The 19778-nt window shown below is 45.4% G+C and overlaps 1 protein-coding gene across 13 annotated transcripts in view; it reads left to right on the forward strand.

The window, feature by feature from the left end:
* Nucleotides 1–19778, forward strand: part of RREB1 (ras responsive element binding protein 1) — a 126268-nt gene that overhangs the window by 99875 nt on the left and 6615 nt on the right. For 12 of the 13 annotated variants that reach the window (XM_054817124.1, XM_054817133.1, XM_054817128.1 and 9 more), the window contains 2 exons: nt 1227–3972; nt 18806–19552. In XM_054817124.1, coding sequence (XP_054673099.1) covers nt 1227–3972; nt 18806–19552 — 3493 coding nt within the window. The remainder of the gene's footprint in view (nt 1–1226; nt 3973–18805; nt 19553–19778) is intronic. The other variant, XM_054817135.1, reaches the window with a different exon arrangement.

The following is a 19778-nucleotide window of genomic DNA, read 5'->3' on the forward strand; positions in this document are numbered from 1 at the left end:
GTTCTCAAGATTTTGCATCTTTGAGGGTTACTGACTGGGGAAAGGCAGACAGGTAGTCTATTAATATTTTTCTGAGAGCCATAAAGCTCTGTCAAACCTTGCCTGCCTTAGTTGGTTTGGGTCTGGATGAAGCTGCTTATCTATTAAAAAAGAAAAAAAAAATCAACAGCACAATCCATCAGGGCCACGCTTCCTCAATATCTGCCTTTTTCTTACTCTCCTTGGATTAAAGCATTGATTTCCAGCTCTTCCGGCTACAAAGTGGTAGATCTAAAATTTGCTGCTGGTCCAGGGGAGCATGTAGGTCATTCTGTAACTCTAATAGAGGTTTGATGTAAGAGTTACAAAATCATGAGAAGAGAGAACTTTTTAAACAACTTGGGTTTATTTCTTTTGTAATTAATGGCACACATTTAAAGTTATTAAGGGATTTAAATGGTGGGACTTCCCTTTTGTAATAATTTTGCTTGCACTGTCAGGCAAGACCTACAAAGTATCTGAACAAAGTGTGTAGAGTATATAAAGGTCTTGCCAGCCCTCTACTTAATTTATCACTTGTGCTCTTCTTTGATGTGGAACTTTTGCAACATGTGAGCTATCTGGGCAGCATTTAAAAATAGCATTTGGATTCGTGATCGTTTTCAGGGACAGGTATAAAATCCATTTGTGAGATTAGTATTTTTCTTGGGAGAATAAATGTAATCAGACATCACTTTCTGCTTTGGACTCTACATTTCATTGATTTGCTTTTGCGGGCTGTTACTTTAGTTGGTTTATGTTGTTTTGCCTTCTTGGGTGCCATTTTGGTTTTTCTCCCCTCCTCCTAGTTTCTTTGTAGTAATAAAGCTAAAAGGAGGTAGTCTTACCACCCAGCTTACTGAAGTTTGCTGTATAGTCTACTGAGGCTCCTGTCCTGTCAGTGAACTGAGAGAGGTTTCTGGGAGGGAAGTTCAGGATGGAAAAGGAAAGAGAGTCTGAGTAGCCCTCTGAGGGAGTTTGTCTTTATAGAAGGCAACTTTTGGAGAATCAGCCCCTAATTTAGATATACCACTTAAGTGACTAAAGCCTGTGGAGCAGGAACATCTCCATGCCAGGTAGGTGGTGGCTGCTCTAACCTTCTTAACTTGGGCAGTGGAAGAGAGAGTGAACTGGGTTTGGTTTGCAGCAGCATGTGATGCCTTTCCAGTTTGAGATGTCTACTCTAAATATTTTTGCATGTCTTGCAGGTCTGGTGTGAAACAAATCTGCGAAGGTGCATCAGTGACTTCCATCGATTTATTTGCGAGACGTGTAACAAGGCATTCCCCATGCTTTCGGCGCTCAAACTGCACACAGAAACTCACGTGGTGGATCAGGGAAAAGACAAGCACAAGCCACAGTCCACGACCCCACCCGTCGAGAACCCAGACCAGAAAGCCTTCATGGCATCCTTGGGCCTACAGTACACCAAAGACATCAAGCCTGTCAAGCAGGAGGACAATACACAAGATGAGGTCCAAGAACTACGGCTCAGAGCACTGAAGAGTAACCTACCTCAGGAACCCGGCAGCACCGGTCTGCTCAGCCTCTCTCCTTTGGAAGCTGCCTCTATGGGAGGGTCATTTTCAGTCCTTCCTCCTACAAAAGAAAACATAAAGCTCCTCTCGCTGCAGCCTTTCCAGAAGGGTTTTATCATCCAGCCTGACAGCAGTATTGTGGTAAAACCCATCTCCAACGAGTCTGCCATTGAGCTGGCAGACATTCAGCAGATCTTGAAGATGGCTTCTTCTGCTCCTCCTCAAATCAGTCTTCCTCCACTTTCTAAGGCACCTTCTGTCCCTGTGCAGTCCATTTTCAAGCATATGCCGCCGCTGAAGCCAAAGCCTTTGGTAACGCCCCGAACAGTCGTCGCAACCTCTACACCTCCTCCTCTTATCAGTGCCCAGCAAGCCTCCCCTGGCTGCATCAGCCCAAGCCTCCCACCTCCCCCTCTGAGGCTGATCAAGAACTCAGTGGAGTCCTCCTCCAACTCTCACGTCCCCCAGCCAGGAGCCAAATCGAGTCCTTCCTCGCCATTGCTCCTCCAACCCAAAGTAGAGCCTTTAACTCAGCACGAGATGAAGACACAACTGGAGCAGGACAGCATCATCGAAGCTCTTCTGCCTCTGAGCATGGAAGCCAAGATCAAGCAAGAGGTGACAGAAGGGGACCTCAAAGCCATCATCGCAGGGGCAGCAAACAAGAAAGCCCCAACCATGAGGAAAGTTTTGTACCCTTGCCGTTTCTGTGACCAGGTGTTCGCCTTCTCTGGTGTCCTGAGAGCTCACATCCGTTCTCACTTGGGTATTTCACCGTACCAGTGCAACATCTGTGACTACATCGCAGCTGACAAGGCAGCGCTGATCCGGCACCTGCGGACACACAGCGGGGAGAGGCCTTACATCTGTAAAATCTGCCACTACCCATTCACAGTCAAAGCCAATTGCGAGAGGCACCTGCGAAAGAAGCACCTCAAAGTGACCAGGAAGGATATAGAGAAGAATATCGAGTATGTCACCAGCAATGCTGCAGAGATGGTGGATGCCTTCTGCTCCCCAGACACCGTGTGCAAGCTATGTGGCGAGGACCTGAAGCATTACCGGGCCCTCCGCATTCACATGAGGACGCACAGTGGCTGCCAGAAGAAGAAGCCATTTGAGTGCAAGGAGTGTGGCACAGCCTTTTCGGCCAAGAGAAATTGCATTCACCATATCCTCAAGCAGCACTTGCACGTACAAGAAAGGGAGATTGAGAATTACATCTTAGCGGTGGACTGCAGTGCCCAGGAAAGCCAGACAGACGCTCCTTTATTGGAAGACAGCACTTATATGGACCGCAAGTCCATGACGCCTTTCCTGGAGCCACAAAACGGCTTCCTGCTTGGGACATCGTCTCATGTTCCCATCAAACTTGAACCTACGGGCAACTTCCCGATGGATTTTGATGAGCCGTTAGATTTCTCTCAGAAGAACAAAAACCTGAATGCTGTGCAAGTGAAGCAGGAGAACCTATTTGGCTCTTCTCCCCTGTCCCTCTACGACTGTTCCATGGAGCCCATTGACCTGTCCATCCCCAAAGCCCTGAAGAAGGATAAAGATGATGTCCCATGTGAAGCCAGAAATCAGGAGTTGGCTGCTTCTGGGAACAGCGATAAAGCCTATAACTGTCTGCAGTGTCCTTTGGGTTTTGGTGCCAATGGGAACTCAGAGAAAAGCAGGGCTGTTGGACATTCCCAGCCACCGAAAGGTTCGTTGCATTTGACTGTCCCGATCATTTCCCCGGCTCTCCTTGGCAATTCTGCCTTGCTGAGACCCTTGAGGCCTAAACCACCACCACCACCTCTCTTGCCAAAGCCTCCAGTAACTAAAGATCTGCCACCATTGGCTTCCATTGCACAGATAATTTCATCTGTGTCTTCTGCTCCCGCTTTGCTGAAAACGGAGGCTGCAGATGCCAGTCCCAAGGCAGCGAGCAGCTCCACTGGGTGTGACAAATCAGGGAATGCCAAAGCAAAAGTGACAATCGTGACCGCCGTTCAGAGAGACTCCAGCCTGCCCAGTGACCTGACTCAGGCGTGTGATCCAGAGCAGTCTCCCATTGCCGATGCTGGGTTGACTAAGAAAAGAGGTAGAAAGAAAGGAACAAAAAATAAGCCTAAACTTAGCAGTGGTGTGGATCTGGAGTCAAGTGGGGAGTTTGCTAGCATAGAGAAGATGCTGGCTACCACAGACACTAATAAATTTAGCCCGTTTCTGCAGTCCACTGACAATTTCAAGGAAGAAAGCAGCAGAAATGGAACAAGTGAGGACGAGAAGGAAACTGCTGAAGATAAGCTGCTGAGAACAGGGAAGAGGAACACTTACTCAGACTGCCTGCAAAATATCCCCTGTCCTTACCGTCCTCGAGTCTTTCCATGGGCAAATTCCCTGCAGCGGCACATGCTCACTCACACAGGTAAGAGCGCCTTGTGCTCACGGTGGATTGTAGCCCCTGAGGATGTTCCTCAAGAAAGGGCCTCCCCATGGAGGAATCTTCCTTTCTTGTCGTCTCTCTGATGCCTCAGTGGTATTCTTCATTATTTTGCAAATCCCTAGCCATTGCTGTTGTATAGTGGTGGTGGTAAATTTTTCAGTAATGGAATAATCTCTGTGCCTTTGAGTATCAAGGGGGCAAATTAAACTGCTAAAACCCATTTGACTTCAGTGGTGTAGCTTAGCGTATCTGAGAAAAGACTCAGGTTTCAGATGTTCTGATATTATTGTCTTATCTTGAAGGTGAATGTATTTCATTGTGCCTCACATGGTTTGTTTGGCTGCTTCCAGTGGCTCTTTGTCCGCGTCAGTAATGATAAAAAGATCCATAAAAATGAGAGCAAATAAGTATAGAATTGTGGCAGGAAAATAAAATAATATAGTGTTTAGCATTTTGTTCTTGCAGTGGCTTTTATTTGACAGATCAAAGGAGGAGGATGCAAGAAACATCATCCTGAGCATTATGTAGTAGCTTGCCTCTAGGAAATGTTTCTTCTCAGTGCTAGACAACTAATGGTGGGCTTATGCCCTAAGGCATGGAGATGTGTATGGAATCTTTAATATTGTGCCGCTGTGTAAGTAACCTCAACACTGGTGTAAACAATCGGAGAAGTTGGGGAGGGAGATTTATTCTAGGTTTGGGGTTATTTTTCATTCTTTGCTATAAAGGAAATACTGTGTCGAATGCTATGCTGATTTGAAGTTCACTCCTTTTTCCACCCACACTGTAATAAAGTAATTAGTAGATTCTCATCCTGCTTGGAGAAAGAGAACACAAAGCTCTATTTGCTGTTGCTCCCTTTTAAGTCAGTCACAGTTGTTGATACTATTTTCTTCATTATGCAATCTCAGCTCCTGGTGTAAAGAGTGAAAGTTAAGGATATTTGTAAGAAACTTGAGGGAATCAAGTACAGCCTCATAAGAGATAAGATAACTTCATATTTTTTGATGGAATTGAGGTTTCCTGAAGCAACTGATTCATGTCTGTGCTAAAGAGGGAAGCCTGAAGAGGTAGAAGAGGTTAGCTAAGAGGTTTAAAGGGAATCTGAGCTGTGGAGCAGTCCCTATTACAGTTTGCTTTGGGTGACGTGAGGACATAACTTGCAAGGTATCAGTGCAACAGTGAGGCTATTGTTTTCTAGCCCACAGAGACCAAATTATTTCATCTTATTAAGCATACAGTTTACTTTCAATGGTGAAGGAGAGCTCTTTATTCGTATCAATTGTTTTCTAACACCCTGCTCTCCAAAAAAAATAGGTAGTTACTGAAGAACTGTTCATGAGACAGAGAACAATAGAGAGGCTTTTCCCAGACTAAGGGGTTTGACCTGCTTATTGATGGCAGACTTCCAAGGTAGCAGCACTGGTGTAAACCTTTAATAAAGACAGGAAAATGCACTCAGCCATGAGTTGTACTGGTAAAACTTGTCTCCCCTACCAGCGCCTGGCTTGGAAGGAGACACCATCCTTTCAGAAAGCCTGTGCTTCCCCTACAGGGAAGGCAAGCAACTGCTGCTGTAGCAGGGCTGGATCCTCAGTGCAGAAACGAGATTTTTGGTGATGCTACGGCAATGGCAATAATCAGATTGAGGTTGGTGCACCCTGGCAATGATAATACTGAGCTCTTTTCTAATCATCATCAGAGCAGTGTTGAGGGAGACTTGTTGCTGGAGGACCAGCCCACAGCAAGCTTTGACTGGCCTTGGGGCATTTGCTTTCAGGTGACTTTAGTGCTCTGTTTCTAAATGGAGTTGACAGCAGCTCCCCTGTGGCAGCAGTGTAGATGAAGCTTACTGGAGGAGAGAGGGAAAGGTAAGCTAGGAAGGTAAAAAGCAAGCACTAGGATGCATTCAGGTGGAGCGAGCCCTGTGTTTTTGTGGTGAGTGTCAGGTGCTGGTGGCCTGGGAGGAGTTTGGCAGCTGCGTGATAGATACAGCAGTTTGTTGGGTTTGTGCTCTGGGTGGGCGAGTCGGTTTTCTGATGGAGACACCTACGGTGTCCTAGTGCAACACACCGTTTCTGTCCCCACCTATTGCACAGGCAGTGGCTTGTTAGATAGCTCTGGTTTTTAAAAGGAGTTAAAAAAAAAATCTATTCACTAATCTTACTATAAAGAGAAAGGGGGAACTTTATTGTCTGGACTTGGTGGCTGCTCCCTGACCTTGGAAGAGAAAAGGGACCAAGAGGCTGATGTGAATGGGATAGATGAGAGTCCTGGTGATTTGCTCCTAAACTGCATGTGTTGGGTATCTGCTTCATAGGGAATCACTGCAGGCAAGCTGCTCTGTGCTCCTAGGTTTCTGTAGTACACTGCTATCAAAAAAACAAGGCAGTCATCTGAACTAAAAGGTGGCAACTAGCTCTTCTCCATCCATTTGTAGGGAAGTTGTTATTGGAATAATTTGTATCAAGTGGTCTAAGCTAATAATGAGTGAGCATGGTTGAGGAAAAGGTATATAATTTGGGGCATTTAAGTGGTATCTATATATTACCAGTTTTAAACTACTGTGTTTATAGAGACATGAAAAGATTTTTGCAAGAGTATCTTTCAGGTTCAGGAATTTAAAGTTCAATTTTGACATGGAGGACTCCTTCCATTGAGATGTCAAGATCATATTTACCTTTTGTTAAAGTCCAAAAAACGCACACGCTACCAGTAACCCACATCCCTCGCGCAACCAAAAGTCTCTCTTGTGAAAGCTTTCACCCTGCTTACTCTTGCCTCACCACCACTGTGTGTTTTTTAGTTCAAAAGCATTTCCCTGAAGAAGTATACACCTTCCTCGCCAGTTTTTATTTTCATGCAAAGCTAGCAAGAAGGGGCACTGTGAATTTGGCATAACTTGGTTATATATGGTGTTTGACACAGTACCTGTGTTTTGTTTAAACGTGCTCGAACACTTGCTTTTAATACTTTCTTTCTCTCGATGTCTTTATTGTTTAAGTTACTCTTCTATGTTCAACTCAGTTTGCCTGCCTTTTTTGCTCTTCTTTCCCGCTCTTGACTCTTTTCATTCTCAGAGCAGCAAGTAAGATGTGCCCTGCAGGTGGTGCAGTTCCTGTTGCTCCTTTTATGGCATGTGCATCAGACTAGGTTCAATATAAAATTAAAATAATGGTCTTTTTTGGCCATTAGTTTTTATAGATGACCTAAATATCTTTGCAAAGAATCACTTGAGGGTATTTTCAGAGTGCTACTGCCAGATCTTATTTGGTCCAAGATTATTTTTGGTTGAAAGTGAAATTTAATGGCAGAGGAGGTTTGGTTTGGTTTGGTTTCATTTTGCTGTTACAACTGGAATGAACTGGACAAGAAAAGATCTATAAACAAAATAAAGTAATAAATAAATAGAATACAGTTACATCTAGCCTATGAACCTGAATGTTTCCTGTTGATTGGAGGACACAAGTCATTTAAAAAAAAAAAAAAGGACTGGAGGCATTTTTATTCTTTGCTTTTATGACTTAAGTCAAAGCAAAATTTTGGGCATCTTTACTTTACAACATTTGTCATTACCGCGATAATAATGTGTTTCCACTAGGACAACAGTGGCAGGGGATACCTTAATTAAGAAATTATTTTCTTACATGCTGTGATTATTTAGATGACCCTTTCTATTGAAAAAGACTCCCTTCAAATGACTGGCTTCCTTGAAGTGTCCAGCCTAGACTAGTCCTGCTGTGCTGCTAACCAAATTTTACAGTCAGTTCTGAGTCAATATGTTGGCACAGATGTATTTTAATCCAGGCAATGACCATTCTTATGGAAAAAGTTAATAAAAAACCAAATCACATTGCACTTAAACTGACTGTTTAGGTTACCCTCCAGTGAGTCAGTATATTTTATCAGAAGAGCAGTTGCCTTTAAGGGACAACACAGGAAGCAGAGAATGCTGGTTTTTTGAATGATCTTTTTTGTGCCTTTAAAGATGACATGTTTGGAAAGCAGTTTGGTTTCATTTGGGAATAGGACTGTAACTTGGGGTGTGAGGATTGGAGTTTGCACAGCAAGCAGGATTTTTGTTTGGGTTTTGAGACCTCCAGCTAGGATGTTTGTGTGAAAAGAACAGTATCTTATCTGTTGTAAATATTGGTCTGTATGGCAAATGTTTGGTTGATACGAAAGTTTTAAAGGCTGAAAATATGAGAAAATTGTGACCTGAGATGCAGGTTGAGTTTCAAGTAATTAATCCCCAGCTAATCCTGTCATTGCATGCTTGAAAAGAAATGTGGAAAGGAATTGGGCTATCATGAAGCAAAAGGATTTCTGCTCAACTTTGAAGTTCTGTTTTGTATTTGCATTGTGAATGAAGCCAAATAAAAGTGCAGAAAGTGGTGGTGGTTGTAACCATAAATTTATGGTTGAGTTAGTAGGCATCTAAAAAGAAAGAGTGACTTGAAAGCCTACAAAAAGCAGTGCCTTGATGCTTCTAAAAAGTTGTGTTAACACTGGAAGAAGAGAGAAAGAAACAGTGCCTGAGTTGTCTGTGAGATGCGAGGAATCCCTCATACGGCTTGAGATGTTAATTAGAACAGAACCAACTTGCAGAAGATTAAAGTGAGAAACATACCTACAATGTTGTATCAAAGAGGCTGCTGGCTGTGGAGTGGAGGGATGGGGGAATTGTGCATGTTTAGAGGTTTCGGGTGTGAGGTGGAAGGTGTGATAACAGCTGATCTCCTTTTACAAGTAACTATCCTCACAATGTCTTTCTTCATCACGAAGATGTTTTGCAGGACCGCTTTCCTCATTGCACTGCATGATCCTGGCTTTTCTTTCAACTCTTCCTGCGCTCAGTCCCTTTCCTTGTTCTAGTCATTTAAATGAATTACAGACATGAAAAACTTTCTCCTGTGGGGAAGGAATTGATTGCTTATTCAGCATACGGGGCTTGATTCCAGTGAAGTCAATGGAAAGATGCCCCATGGCCTTGCTGGAAGTTTTGTCAAATTCACATGGGTGCTAGACATCTCAGGAGAGAGCCTGCTGTGGAGGAGCTTATGGTCAGGATGTTGTAGTTGGTCACCAAGCAGTAAAGGGGGAAAAGGGAAAAAACCCCAAGTTTCTTATTACATATTAGAAGGACAGATACACTTTTTTCTTGTGTCAGGCCAGAAGCCCTTCCCTTGTCAAAAATGCATCGTTGTCTTTTGTACCAAATCTAAGAGAATTTGCACAAACGCTGGAGTTGCCAGCTGCTGCCTGAAGTGAAATGTGCTTGTGCCCCAGTCTAAGGAAGAGGACGGTGAATCTTACAATGGCACATGCAGTTTTTCCCATCTGTTCAGAACAGCAAGCCCAAGTTGCATTTGGTTGGACTGAACGCTGCAGACAAGCGAAGCGCAAGGACGTGCGAAGTGCCCTGCCGCGTTAGAGCAGTGGTACATACAGCCAAGTACTTGTGTCTCCGATGGTAGCAGAGGGATGTGCTATTTAGGGTGAGAGTGTGGGCCTGTCCACTTCCTGCAGTCTGTTCCTCTTAATGTTCTACCAGCACCCACAACTGCTGCATTAGGGTTGCGTGTTAGAGGGCACATCCTTGCCTGCTCCCTTTACTACCTGTTTATGGACCTGCTGTCTGCAAGTCTCTCCAACTGCTTTCTGAACCCGCTGATGATCACTGCCTCCAACCTCATCTGGCATCCAGCTCCAGAAGTTCACTACCTGCTGCTTAAGGAACTGGTTTTATTCTGTTGTCAGCTGATCCCCTGCTAGTTTCAGAGAGCTCACCTTAGTTCCAGTATTGCAGGATTTGGCGAATTGCAGTTCTGCGTGCGCCCTCTCAGCTGTCGTCACGATTTGTAAACCTCAATCGTAACACCCCCTTTTCTCCTTCAAAATGAGAAGCCTGAGCCTTTCTGGTGTCTCCTCGCAGGGCAGCCGCCCCATTGCTTGGATCAGGTTTGCTGTGTGCCATCTGCAACATAAGTATCTCCTTCCTGTGGCGTGGAGACCAGAAGTGCACACACCACCTGAAACAAGGGCACACCAGGGCTTCATGCAGCAGCCAAGGGGCACCCTTGGTCTTGTTCTCAAGATCCTTGCTCATGGTACCCAGTGTTTCTTGGCTTTAGTTTGGCTGTTGCTGCAGGCCAAGCCAGTGATCCTGGAGAGCTGTCAGCGATGGCTCCAAGACCTCCTGCCTCAGCGTACCTGCCAGTACCACATTCAGCATCACGTAGGCATGTTTTAGATTATTTTTTCCAGAGGTGTTCTACCTTATATTCATTTGCAGTGAAGCTCACCTGCCATTGTATTGCTCCCTCTGTTTTGAGAGTCTGGCAAGTCTTTTTTGAGGAGATTGATTGTCAGCTCATGCAAGGCTTTGTTGTAGGCAGGTGAGTGGTCAGAAAGGACAAGCTGACACGAAACCAAGGCTGAGCGCAGTCACTCGGGGTTTTTCTGTGCTGACCAAATGGGATAGGTGCCAGAAGGAAGCTCAGCAGATGGTGGCACATGTCCCTTGCCTGAAAAGTGTTTGAACAAGGGAGCCATCCATGTAAGAAGGCATTCACACCTCCAGGAGAGACAGGGTCACTTCGTGTCACTTTGAGTCAGCTTCACAGGACAATTGCTGAAGTACAAACCTAAGAGCAGCAAGAAGTCGGCTCTGCGTGTCAGGGTAGTTAAAATTACAAATCAGTTGTTACTCTCAACCTCAGGGTAGCTGCTGATCAGATTGCACAAAAGCCTGCACAGGGTTTTCCTCTTACGTTTCCAAACTTCAGTTTGTTTGGGAAAGTCTGCTGTCTTCCCAGGCTCTCTCTTCTTTTAATACGGCACGGTGCTTTGCAATGATTCAAATGTAGTAATACAGGTCTCAGTACTAGGCTGGCATTAAAATCTGCCATGCTGCAGACATGTTACGACGTGATTTGATCTTGCCTATCATGAAGAGACTAAGTTGTCTTGTTACCATGTTAACAGCCTGTAACTTCCCAGGGCTGTAGCACGGTATCTGGGGGGTCACGTGGGCTCATCCTGCCTATGCAGACAACAGATGGCTACAGCAGGAGAGAGGAAGACTCATGTTATAACATGATCCCCTCACAGAACAAAAGTCTGCAGAAAGGGCTCTGAAAGTGCTCACCTCCGACGATCTTCACAGCAGAACAAAATTAAAATGTCCTACTTGGGTCTATTGAAAACTTTCTTTGTAGTCAGAGGGATCCTATCGCAGCTCAGCTGGTCAGCAGGGTGAGGAGGCAAGCGTTTCTAAAGCTGAGTGCTGGTGCAGCATGTAGGATGGGTAGGACTTCGGTGGAAGGTAGATGTTGTTCTTAGCACTCGTGCAGCTGGCACTGGGCTGGTCAGAGTGGTTCGACCTGCCCCCGGCAGACAGAGCCTTGGGCCACAGTTGGATAACACAAAGCACTTAGTGGCTGTACTGGCTCGACCTGTTCCCAACTGTTCATCCCCACAGCTGTAGCTGACCCAGCTGCCCAAAAAAATGAAAAGGGCAAGGGGAGGGACCAGCAGTTGTGAGATCAGTTCCCGGATCTGGCTGGCGGTATGGAGCACAGTGATACAGCTGAGGTGTGGAGCTGGCAGCATCTCCTGGGAGGTGCTGGGGATAGATGCTGTTGAAATTGGCTTTTCTGTCAAATGCTTTGTGTCCTCAAACAGCAGCTTTAGACAGCAAAGAAGGAGCCTAGATCCTATACTGTTACAGTTACCACGTGCACTTTATAGCACAGCTTAGCGTTTGTAACTGACTTTGCCAAGTGGTGTTGAATCATGGTCCAAAATCATTCCACAGTTTTGGACTTGTGGTCTCCCTCCATTGTCCAAAAAAAAACGGATTTCAAAATTAGTGGAAATAAATTAACAATTTGAAGCTGTGGCTCAGTTTAAAACGGGGTCGTTTCTCTTTTTGTGCTGGTTTTAAAAGGTGAGTGGTGTGCTTGGGGCTCCCATGCAGAGCCCACGTGAGGGCTGTACTTCAAAGCAAGTAATAGTCCACATTTCACTGTACGCTGAAAGGGAATGAAGGGAGATGCATGGATGGTGTTTGGTCAGCCATAAATGAAGCGAAGCTTTAAGATGAGGTTTAAGACAGGAAGTGCAATTCAATAGTGTCACTGGGAAAAAGTTATAGAGGGTTTCTTTTGGTCTTGTTTTAAACCAAAACAAAAAACAGGATGGTGGTTTTGAATAGGATTCAGAGATGAGGAAGCTGTGTGAGTGAGTGATGGGGCTTGTGCGTGTCCTTGCTGCATGGAGAGGAGAAGAATGGTCTGATTAAAAGCACCTGAAGCAAACTGAGGACATCTCACCTGGCTCGCAGCAGTCAGACCAGGGGAGACCTTTACCAGCAGAGAGGAGTACAACAAAATTGTGGAGCAACTTAATGAATCGCCCACTTCCATCACGTTAAAGCAGCCCTGCCTTTGTCTCCTTTGGGCTTTCTGAATGCTCCCTTCTTGCAACAAGATACAGTTAAGGAGGAGAGATGTGGGATGGGAATGGGGTAAGGGATTATCTCTTACGTAATACAGAAAATGACTTTGCTAAGGAAAGATCCCTTTCTTAAAGAGGCTTGTCCCTAATGTGAGAGGGTCGAGCACAATTGCTCTGTGCTAACTAGGCAAATATTTACAAAGTAAGTATACTCAGCGGTGAATTTTCCGATTAGTGTTTAGCAGAATTCATCTTTGCTCTAGATATCTGCCACTCTGATCCCTCCAGAAATCATGTGAGCCCTGGGTATAGCAGCAGACTTTTTGTTTTTCCAAGCTGTTCTAGTTGTCTGTACCTCTGAACTACATTTGTGGGTATTTCCTAGAGGACAAAGGGCTTGAAACTGCTTTTTCAGTGTCAGGCAAAGTTTAACAGCCATTCCAGAGCCACAGCTCAGGGTAAAGCAAGAGTTACTTGCCATTGGGATGCACGGCAAATAGAAGAGCCATGAGGTTGGCATGAGTGCTAGAGTTGTTGTTTGGAAGATACTGAGAAGATGGTGTATAACTTGCTGATTGTATTGCCGACTCTACATCAAACTGCCTTTCTGCTAAACAGTGGAATTCACCGTAAGCCGAAAGTCTGGGGGTGTGTTCCCTCCCCCCTTCAATGCACATTTCCCCTTGGTAGGTGCAGTCAGAGCTAGTCCTGAACACCTTTCTTCGTGTTGGTGACTTCAGCTGCTCTCTTGAAGTTACTGGGGGATCATACCTTGTGTCAAAGGCAAAGTGTTTTGGGGGTTTTTTTTCTCCATAATTTGTTTTCTCCTTTTCCCCCAGATATATTCAGTTTTGTTTACTGTAAATAGTCCTTTTCTCTCTCGAGTGTTTTCATTTCAAAAGGCATGCAGATATGGAAGCTCCCTCAAGCGTAGGCTAATTAAATATTTAACTTGTGTGTGTGCATGTGGTATAATGGCGGTGGCTAAATTTTAGTGTTTACAGTGTTTACAATAAAAATGGACAAAGATAACCCTCAAAATTCTGCAAGTTGACTCCGCAGGTTGGAAAGATGTTCTCCAGTTGGTGGGTGGAAGTAGAAGCAGCATTGTGTGAGTGGGTCCAGAAAACCTACAAATTTACAAGACTGCTACCACCTAGTGGTGGCTGCCTCTATTGTAAAATAGAAGACTAGCTGGGGTTATTTCAGTTAACGTAGGGAAAACAGTAAATCGTTGGCTCATCTGACTGATAATGCCCCCATTATCCATTTCCAGTGCTCTATCTACTCCAGTTTTGAGCATTATTTATGTGATGGGTTTTCTAACACTTCTCTCAGGATGTCAGGGATGTTTGGCAATAAGCACTTGCTTTAAAGTCACAAAATAGTTTCCCTTACAACACCCTGTTTTGTCTAGTAACACCTTAGCATCTCAAGCTCTACTCTCTATTCCACCTTAGTTCCCGGAAAAAAGAAAACCACGGGGAAAAAGAATCAAACCAGCAACCTCCCCACCTTGATCTGTATCTGCTCTTTTATCTGAAACTTTCCGCATTCGATGTCTCTCTTGATAATTTGGTTTGTGTATACAGGAAAGCAGTTTACTCCTCTTTCTCTTTCTTTCTTGCCACCTATAGAAGATTAAGGGGACTCTTCTGACTGGGCAGGCTGAACACTGCAACTGGAATTGTAAATAGACTTCAGCAGAACGGTCTTTTCTTTCCACAGTTTGAAGGAAAAAATATTTTGGCTACAACTATATAGTGGTTTCTTTCATGCAAGCAGAAAAGTTTTTGGATTCTCAGATTGAGTCCTTGAGGTTTTGCTTATGAATATATCTCCTGAGAAGTTCATTTTTTCCCAGGAGCTGACGAGGCAGCAGCTGAGCTACCAGTGCTTGCTTCGTGTTGCCTTCCTCTGTACATCCTTACCTCCCTGCTCATCTCCTCTCTCTCCCTTAACTTGCCCATGTTCTTTGACTCCGGTGTCAGAATTGACCTCATCAAATAGTGTCACCTTCTTGTCCTTGCTTCGGAGGAGTGACATGAACTCGGGTTGTCCATGACAAGGCAATGGATTCTGCTCCCACGATTGCTGAAGGAGTGGTGGTAGGTGGGAGCTTGGGCAAGCGGACTTCCCCGCTCCTGTCCTCTTGACTCGCTGAGTGTAAATATCTGAGATAACAAAACAGATCAGAAGGCATTTTACCACCTTAGTAAGTGAAAGATGGGAAAGGGGTGAAAGAAAAGGCAGGCATTCTCCCATGTACTTTGCCTTCCTCACCACCTGGATGCAAGCAGCTGGTCTGCACCATAAATCATCAAAATTCTGGAAACGGGAATTGCCCGTCTGAGAGGAGCTCAGCCTCATTGGAGGGGTATTTGCCCAGATCTGAAAGCTCAGTCAAAATCCTCCCCTTTGTGTAAGATACAAGCCTGCTGGAGTTGTATGGCCAGCAAGGTTTTCTGTTGCTGCAGATAGGCCTGTAAGCAGGGAAGAAACAGCAGTGTAGGCCAAGCCTGACCGCTGCTGGAGTGAACAGAGCGGCTGCCAGCGCAAGACTTCCCTTGCAGCCGTCCCTTGCGCTGCAGCAGAAATTCCACACTGGATCCAACGTGGCTGTTGTCACGATTGTTGTGTTTCACACAGCTTCACAGCTCCCCTGCTGCTCTTCCAGTTCGGCTGCAGCAGAGCCGGGCTGACTCTCGCCCATCCCCAAACAGCCAAGGTTTGTGCAAAGCAACTCGCTTTTTCACCAGCTGCGAAACCAACCACACAGGTTGGGGGTAACCACAGAGCAGCTCGACTAGTTGGGAGCTGCCGCTTGGCGATCTGCATGAAGTTTCATAAGGGGCCTGTGAAACTCCTTCTTGACAAAGACGACGGCAGGTCTGGTTTGTGCAGGTAAGAAAGAAGAGTGCTCACCCAGGCACGTACGCGTGTCAGCATGTTCCTGGCTGCGTCCCTACCAGAGTTTTGAATGTGTTCGTTCAGGGGTGGCGGGCCAACTTCAGAAGAGAAAGCCTCTGTACGTCTGTGCTCCTGGGGTCTGAAGTCGTCTTTGCGCTTCCTGAAAGCGCATTGTTTAAACTTCACATTTGTTTTTCTTGATGTCGACCGCATCTGTTTGCCTGTGCTAGCAAGGCAACATCATTTACCATGGTGTGGACCTCCTGTCCCTTGGAGTGCATCTCTCATGCACAGGAAAATGTAATTGCGGACCAGCCACACAAGAACAGAGTAACAGCTGGGAAAGGGCCCAGGGCACAGAGGAGAGGAAAAAAGGAGATGGAGTTTGGGGATGATTCATTGAAGGATGAATATACTTTTAAGAAAAATAATATATTTTTAGAAATATTGGAAGCAGAAGAAGAAAAATTTAGAGAAGATTAGGAGAAAATTGGAAAATCATGCATGATATACGACATCTTGAATGTAAAAGTTGTGACTTCTGTGTTTGAGAGTTTTAAGAAATTCTGGTTCTGGCTTGCTCTTACTTGAGTGCTACCAGTGTATATTCCACTCGTTCACTTTGCTCCTGATATTTCCTGTTGAAAAACCAACTTATTCTGCATCCGCTGTCTTCTGTTTGGTCAGCAGAGTTACAAAACATCTCTCTGGGTAGGATAAAAGTGGAGCTCTCTCCATCTTGGTCTCCTGTGCTCTTCACTCCTGTCCATCCTAACGAGCTCACATGGTTTCCTGCCCCGCTCCCTAATGACCCCCTTCCGTGCTGTCCTTGCAGTTTTTCTTCGGCCTAAGGCACATCCCCTCAGGGCAGCGTTTCCTGACCTTGCTAGGGAGGGGACAGGTGGCCCACGCTTGCCAGGAGGTGCCCCCCACTTTGCTGAGGATGAGCAATGATGGCAGGGGTACAGCAGTCATTTTAGGTGCTGTTAGTGTCGCTTCAAGGTCTTTGCTTCTCAGACCCCCTTCACCACTCTGTTTTTGTCTCTTCATCCGTCATCCACCATCTTTGTGATGGCAGCAACCAAAGACAGCTGGGGAGGAAACTCCTCTTCCCTGTTGTTCCTTTTCTTCCTGCTCTTAGCCTAAAGGCAGCGGTGACTACGGGATCGCTTCAGTCCAGCGTAAACCTGTGCTCTGGTGAAAAACACTGTGTGAATGTTGGGGCCATGCAAGGGCTGGCCCAGGAGTGGGTAGCCAAGGAAGGACAAGGACCCTTCCAGCAGCAGCGGGGAGTCACACCGGTTGCCATTAATCCTTCCTTTCATCCCCGCTCTTGGGCCAAGGTGAGGCGCTGCCAGTGAGAGCCAAATGTGCTCGTCCTGCCCCCAAACGCAGCGTGTGGCGGAAGGCAGCAGGCAGGAACCCATAGCTGTGCTTCCTTTTTAAACGTCTCCCCTGCATAGGTATGGCCTGGGTTTGGCTTCTGGGCCCTTGCCTGTGCTGGCAGCTGCGAGACCCGGCTACCTGTGTGCAACCAGGAGCACAGTGCGTGGGCTCGGCTTCTCATACGTGCCTGGCTCCCGTTTCTCTGTGTGTGGAGCAGTGCTTCCCCTTAATTTTTATGCACTGGCATTTCAGCTTGATTTTTAGAAGTGAGCTGGTTTTGTTTCTAATCCTTTTTTTTTTTTTTTTTTGCCTTAATATAGCCAAGAGATAAGTAATGATTCAAAACACAGAATTCAAATGCAGATTCATAGGGCACTTGTAGGTGAGCTTTGTTTTCAGATGCCCACATCCTCAAATTCTCTAGCATTATACACAGATTATGGCTCGGTTGCATGTTTTAATGGGCAGATAATTAGATGAGCAATGAACTTTGTGGAAAGCTTTTGTGTAATGCACTGTCTATGTAAACGGATCTGTTTTGATTAAAAGGTGAGATTATTTTTTTGACAGGTCACTTCTCCCCTTTTTACCCCCCCCCAAGAAAAAGCATATCGAGGATTATGCTCTATTAAGTGATTGTTCATGATTACTGGAAATGCTGCTTAGCTTTGACATTTGTTTAATGGCCATTTATTATCACTTGTGCAAGGAGATGAGGTCGATGCAAGTTAGGGTGCATTCGAACTACTAAGTGCCTGAGAACTATCTTCTTATCTTCTGTCATTACTCCTTGCTTATGAAAAAAGCCTATAACAGGAAATCTAGGCAATTCAGAGACAAGCACATGTTGTACTGTGTCAAATGGGGAACTTAAACTGCTTTCCTAGAGTTTCTAAATCCCTGTAGTCACTCAGCAGCTATCAGGCTCGCAGATGAATGCTAAAATGCCTGGTAGGTTGTGTGCTCCCTTGGCTGCATGCTGTCAACAAGAAGGAGATGGGGGAGAGGACTTAAAGGAAGGAAAGTTTCAACTTTCAGAAAGCACGACTTGCTAAGTTCCTGTCCTGGAACAGTTGCTAGAAAGTGGCACTGGGGATGCAGTTACAGGCTGTGCATCATCGTCAGCTTTGGCCTCCGGATCCAGTCCAGCTTATTTCCTATTTACATGGACACTATTTGTATAGAGCTTGGAAGGGGTACAGCTCCAGCCCTTGTTCTCCTCGAGTGCCTTATATGTTTTATTTTTTTCGACACGTTACACCTTCAGCAATGTTAATGCTACAAACTGATGAGGAAGCAGAGGAGGTCATTAAGGTGGATATCTTAAGTGGGTTTTGCCTTCTTGTTGGGGTAACCATGAACCAACGGAGGATGCTGCCTGTTACTGCATCTTGGCTTTTATGTTTTGGTTCCAGGTGGTATCAATGCAACAAAGAGTATGTGTCAAAGACCCACATATGGACAAACCTTTGCATCTTTTGCTTATATGATGTATACTCAACTTTTTTAACTGACCTCTGTGTTACTGTCTGCGCTAACCTTTAACATTTAATTGTACCGGTTGGTCGCATGAGGCCTTTACCTTCCCTTTGAAAAGCATTTCCCACGACTTCTAGTTTAAAAGTTAGTTTGATTAATATGTGGTTGTATATTACTTCCATCTGTATCCAAATTTCATACATGAAATATTCTAAATAATACATCCACATGTCTTGATATGGTGTATTTGATCTCAGCTCTTCTTTGATGTCTCAGCATTTTGCCATCTCTGGTAAAAGTGATTATATTAAAAGTGAGTTCAAGAAAGTGCTGAGCAAATGAGTGTATTTTGGAAAAAGAATGCATTTTGTTGCAGATTTTTAATCATCTTATTAATTGGGCTCCATGGTGTTTTGATCTCTCTTCAGTTGTGTTACTGGCCTGGGTCACAGATAAGAGAAACATATGTTGTGACGCTTGATCAGAAGCAATGCTCGTGGGTCCATGTGCAGCCTTACTGCTGGTAGTTGTGAATTATCAGAGAGCGTCCCACTGAAAGTTTCTCTCTGCTTGCTTGCAGACAGCCAGTCTGATGCGGAGACACTAGCTACAGGAAACGAAGTCTTGGACCTGACCTCCTGCGAGAAGGAACAGCCAGAGGAAATAACAGAGCTACCAGAGAGTGAGCGCGGCCCCAAGGAGGAGCAGAAGGCTGACTCCCCTGCGGCAGAAGAGGATGCCGAAGAAAAAGCGGATGGATATGAAGAGGGCCCTGAGGAAGATTCTGTAAGTAACAAAAGTCTTGACCTCAATTTTGCCAGCAAATTAATGGACTTCAAGCTGGCAGAGAGTGACCAGAGTGCAGGCAGCAGTTCTCAGACTGAAAGGAAACATGCCTGTGACATTTGTGGCAAAACCTTCAAGTTTGCTGGCACTCTTAGCCGTCACAAAAAGGCCCACACTCGTGAGGACAGAAAGGATGAAAGGAGCAGTGAGGATGAAAGCAAAAGCATTCAGGATGATGCAGGAGCTCCCTCGATGCAGGACTCTGGTCTTGAGCAGGAAGAGTCTCCGATGGACTTGAAGGTAGTGGAGTCTCCTGTGGACTGTGAGGCAACAGGAAAGGAGAATGAAGAGAGCGAAAGCATCTCTGAGGGGGAAGGCACAGAGAGAAAGTCCACTGAGAAGAGCAGTGATGACAAAAAACCAAAGACTGATGGGGCTAAGAGTACTGCAAAAGCAGACAAAAGAAAGAAAGTCTGTACTGTGTGCAACAAGCGTTTCTGGTCTCTGCAAGATCTGACGCGACATATGCGGTCTCATACAGGTAAGAGGAGACTTGAGGGCAGAGCAGATTACAAGCAGGTCTGCCACCAGACTGAGGCATCTGCTCTGTAGGTGCACAATTAACTGCTAGCACTTGAGGTTGGAGACACTGGTTTTAGTCGTACAGGTGTCTGCAAGGTGTCTTCTCTGCCCCAATCCCCCATGCTGCATACAAAGCCTGTCGAGGGAGCGGGAATTGTCAGCGCAGCCTTATCTTCAGTTCCCAA

This window comes from Grus americana, chromosome 2 (assembly GCF_028858705.1).
Source record: "Grus americana isolate bGruAme1 chromosome 2, bGruAme1.mat, whole genome shotgun sequence".
In the NCBI taxonomy this organism is placed as follows: domain Eukaryota; kingdom Metazoa; phylum Chordata; class Aves; order Gruiformes; family Gruidae; genus Grus; species Grus americana.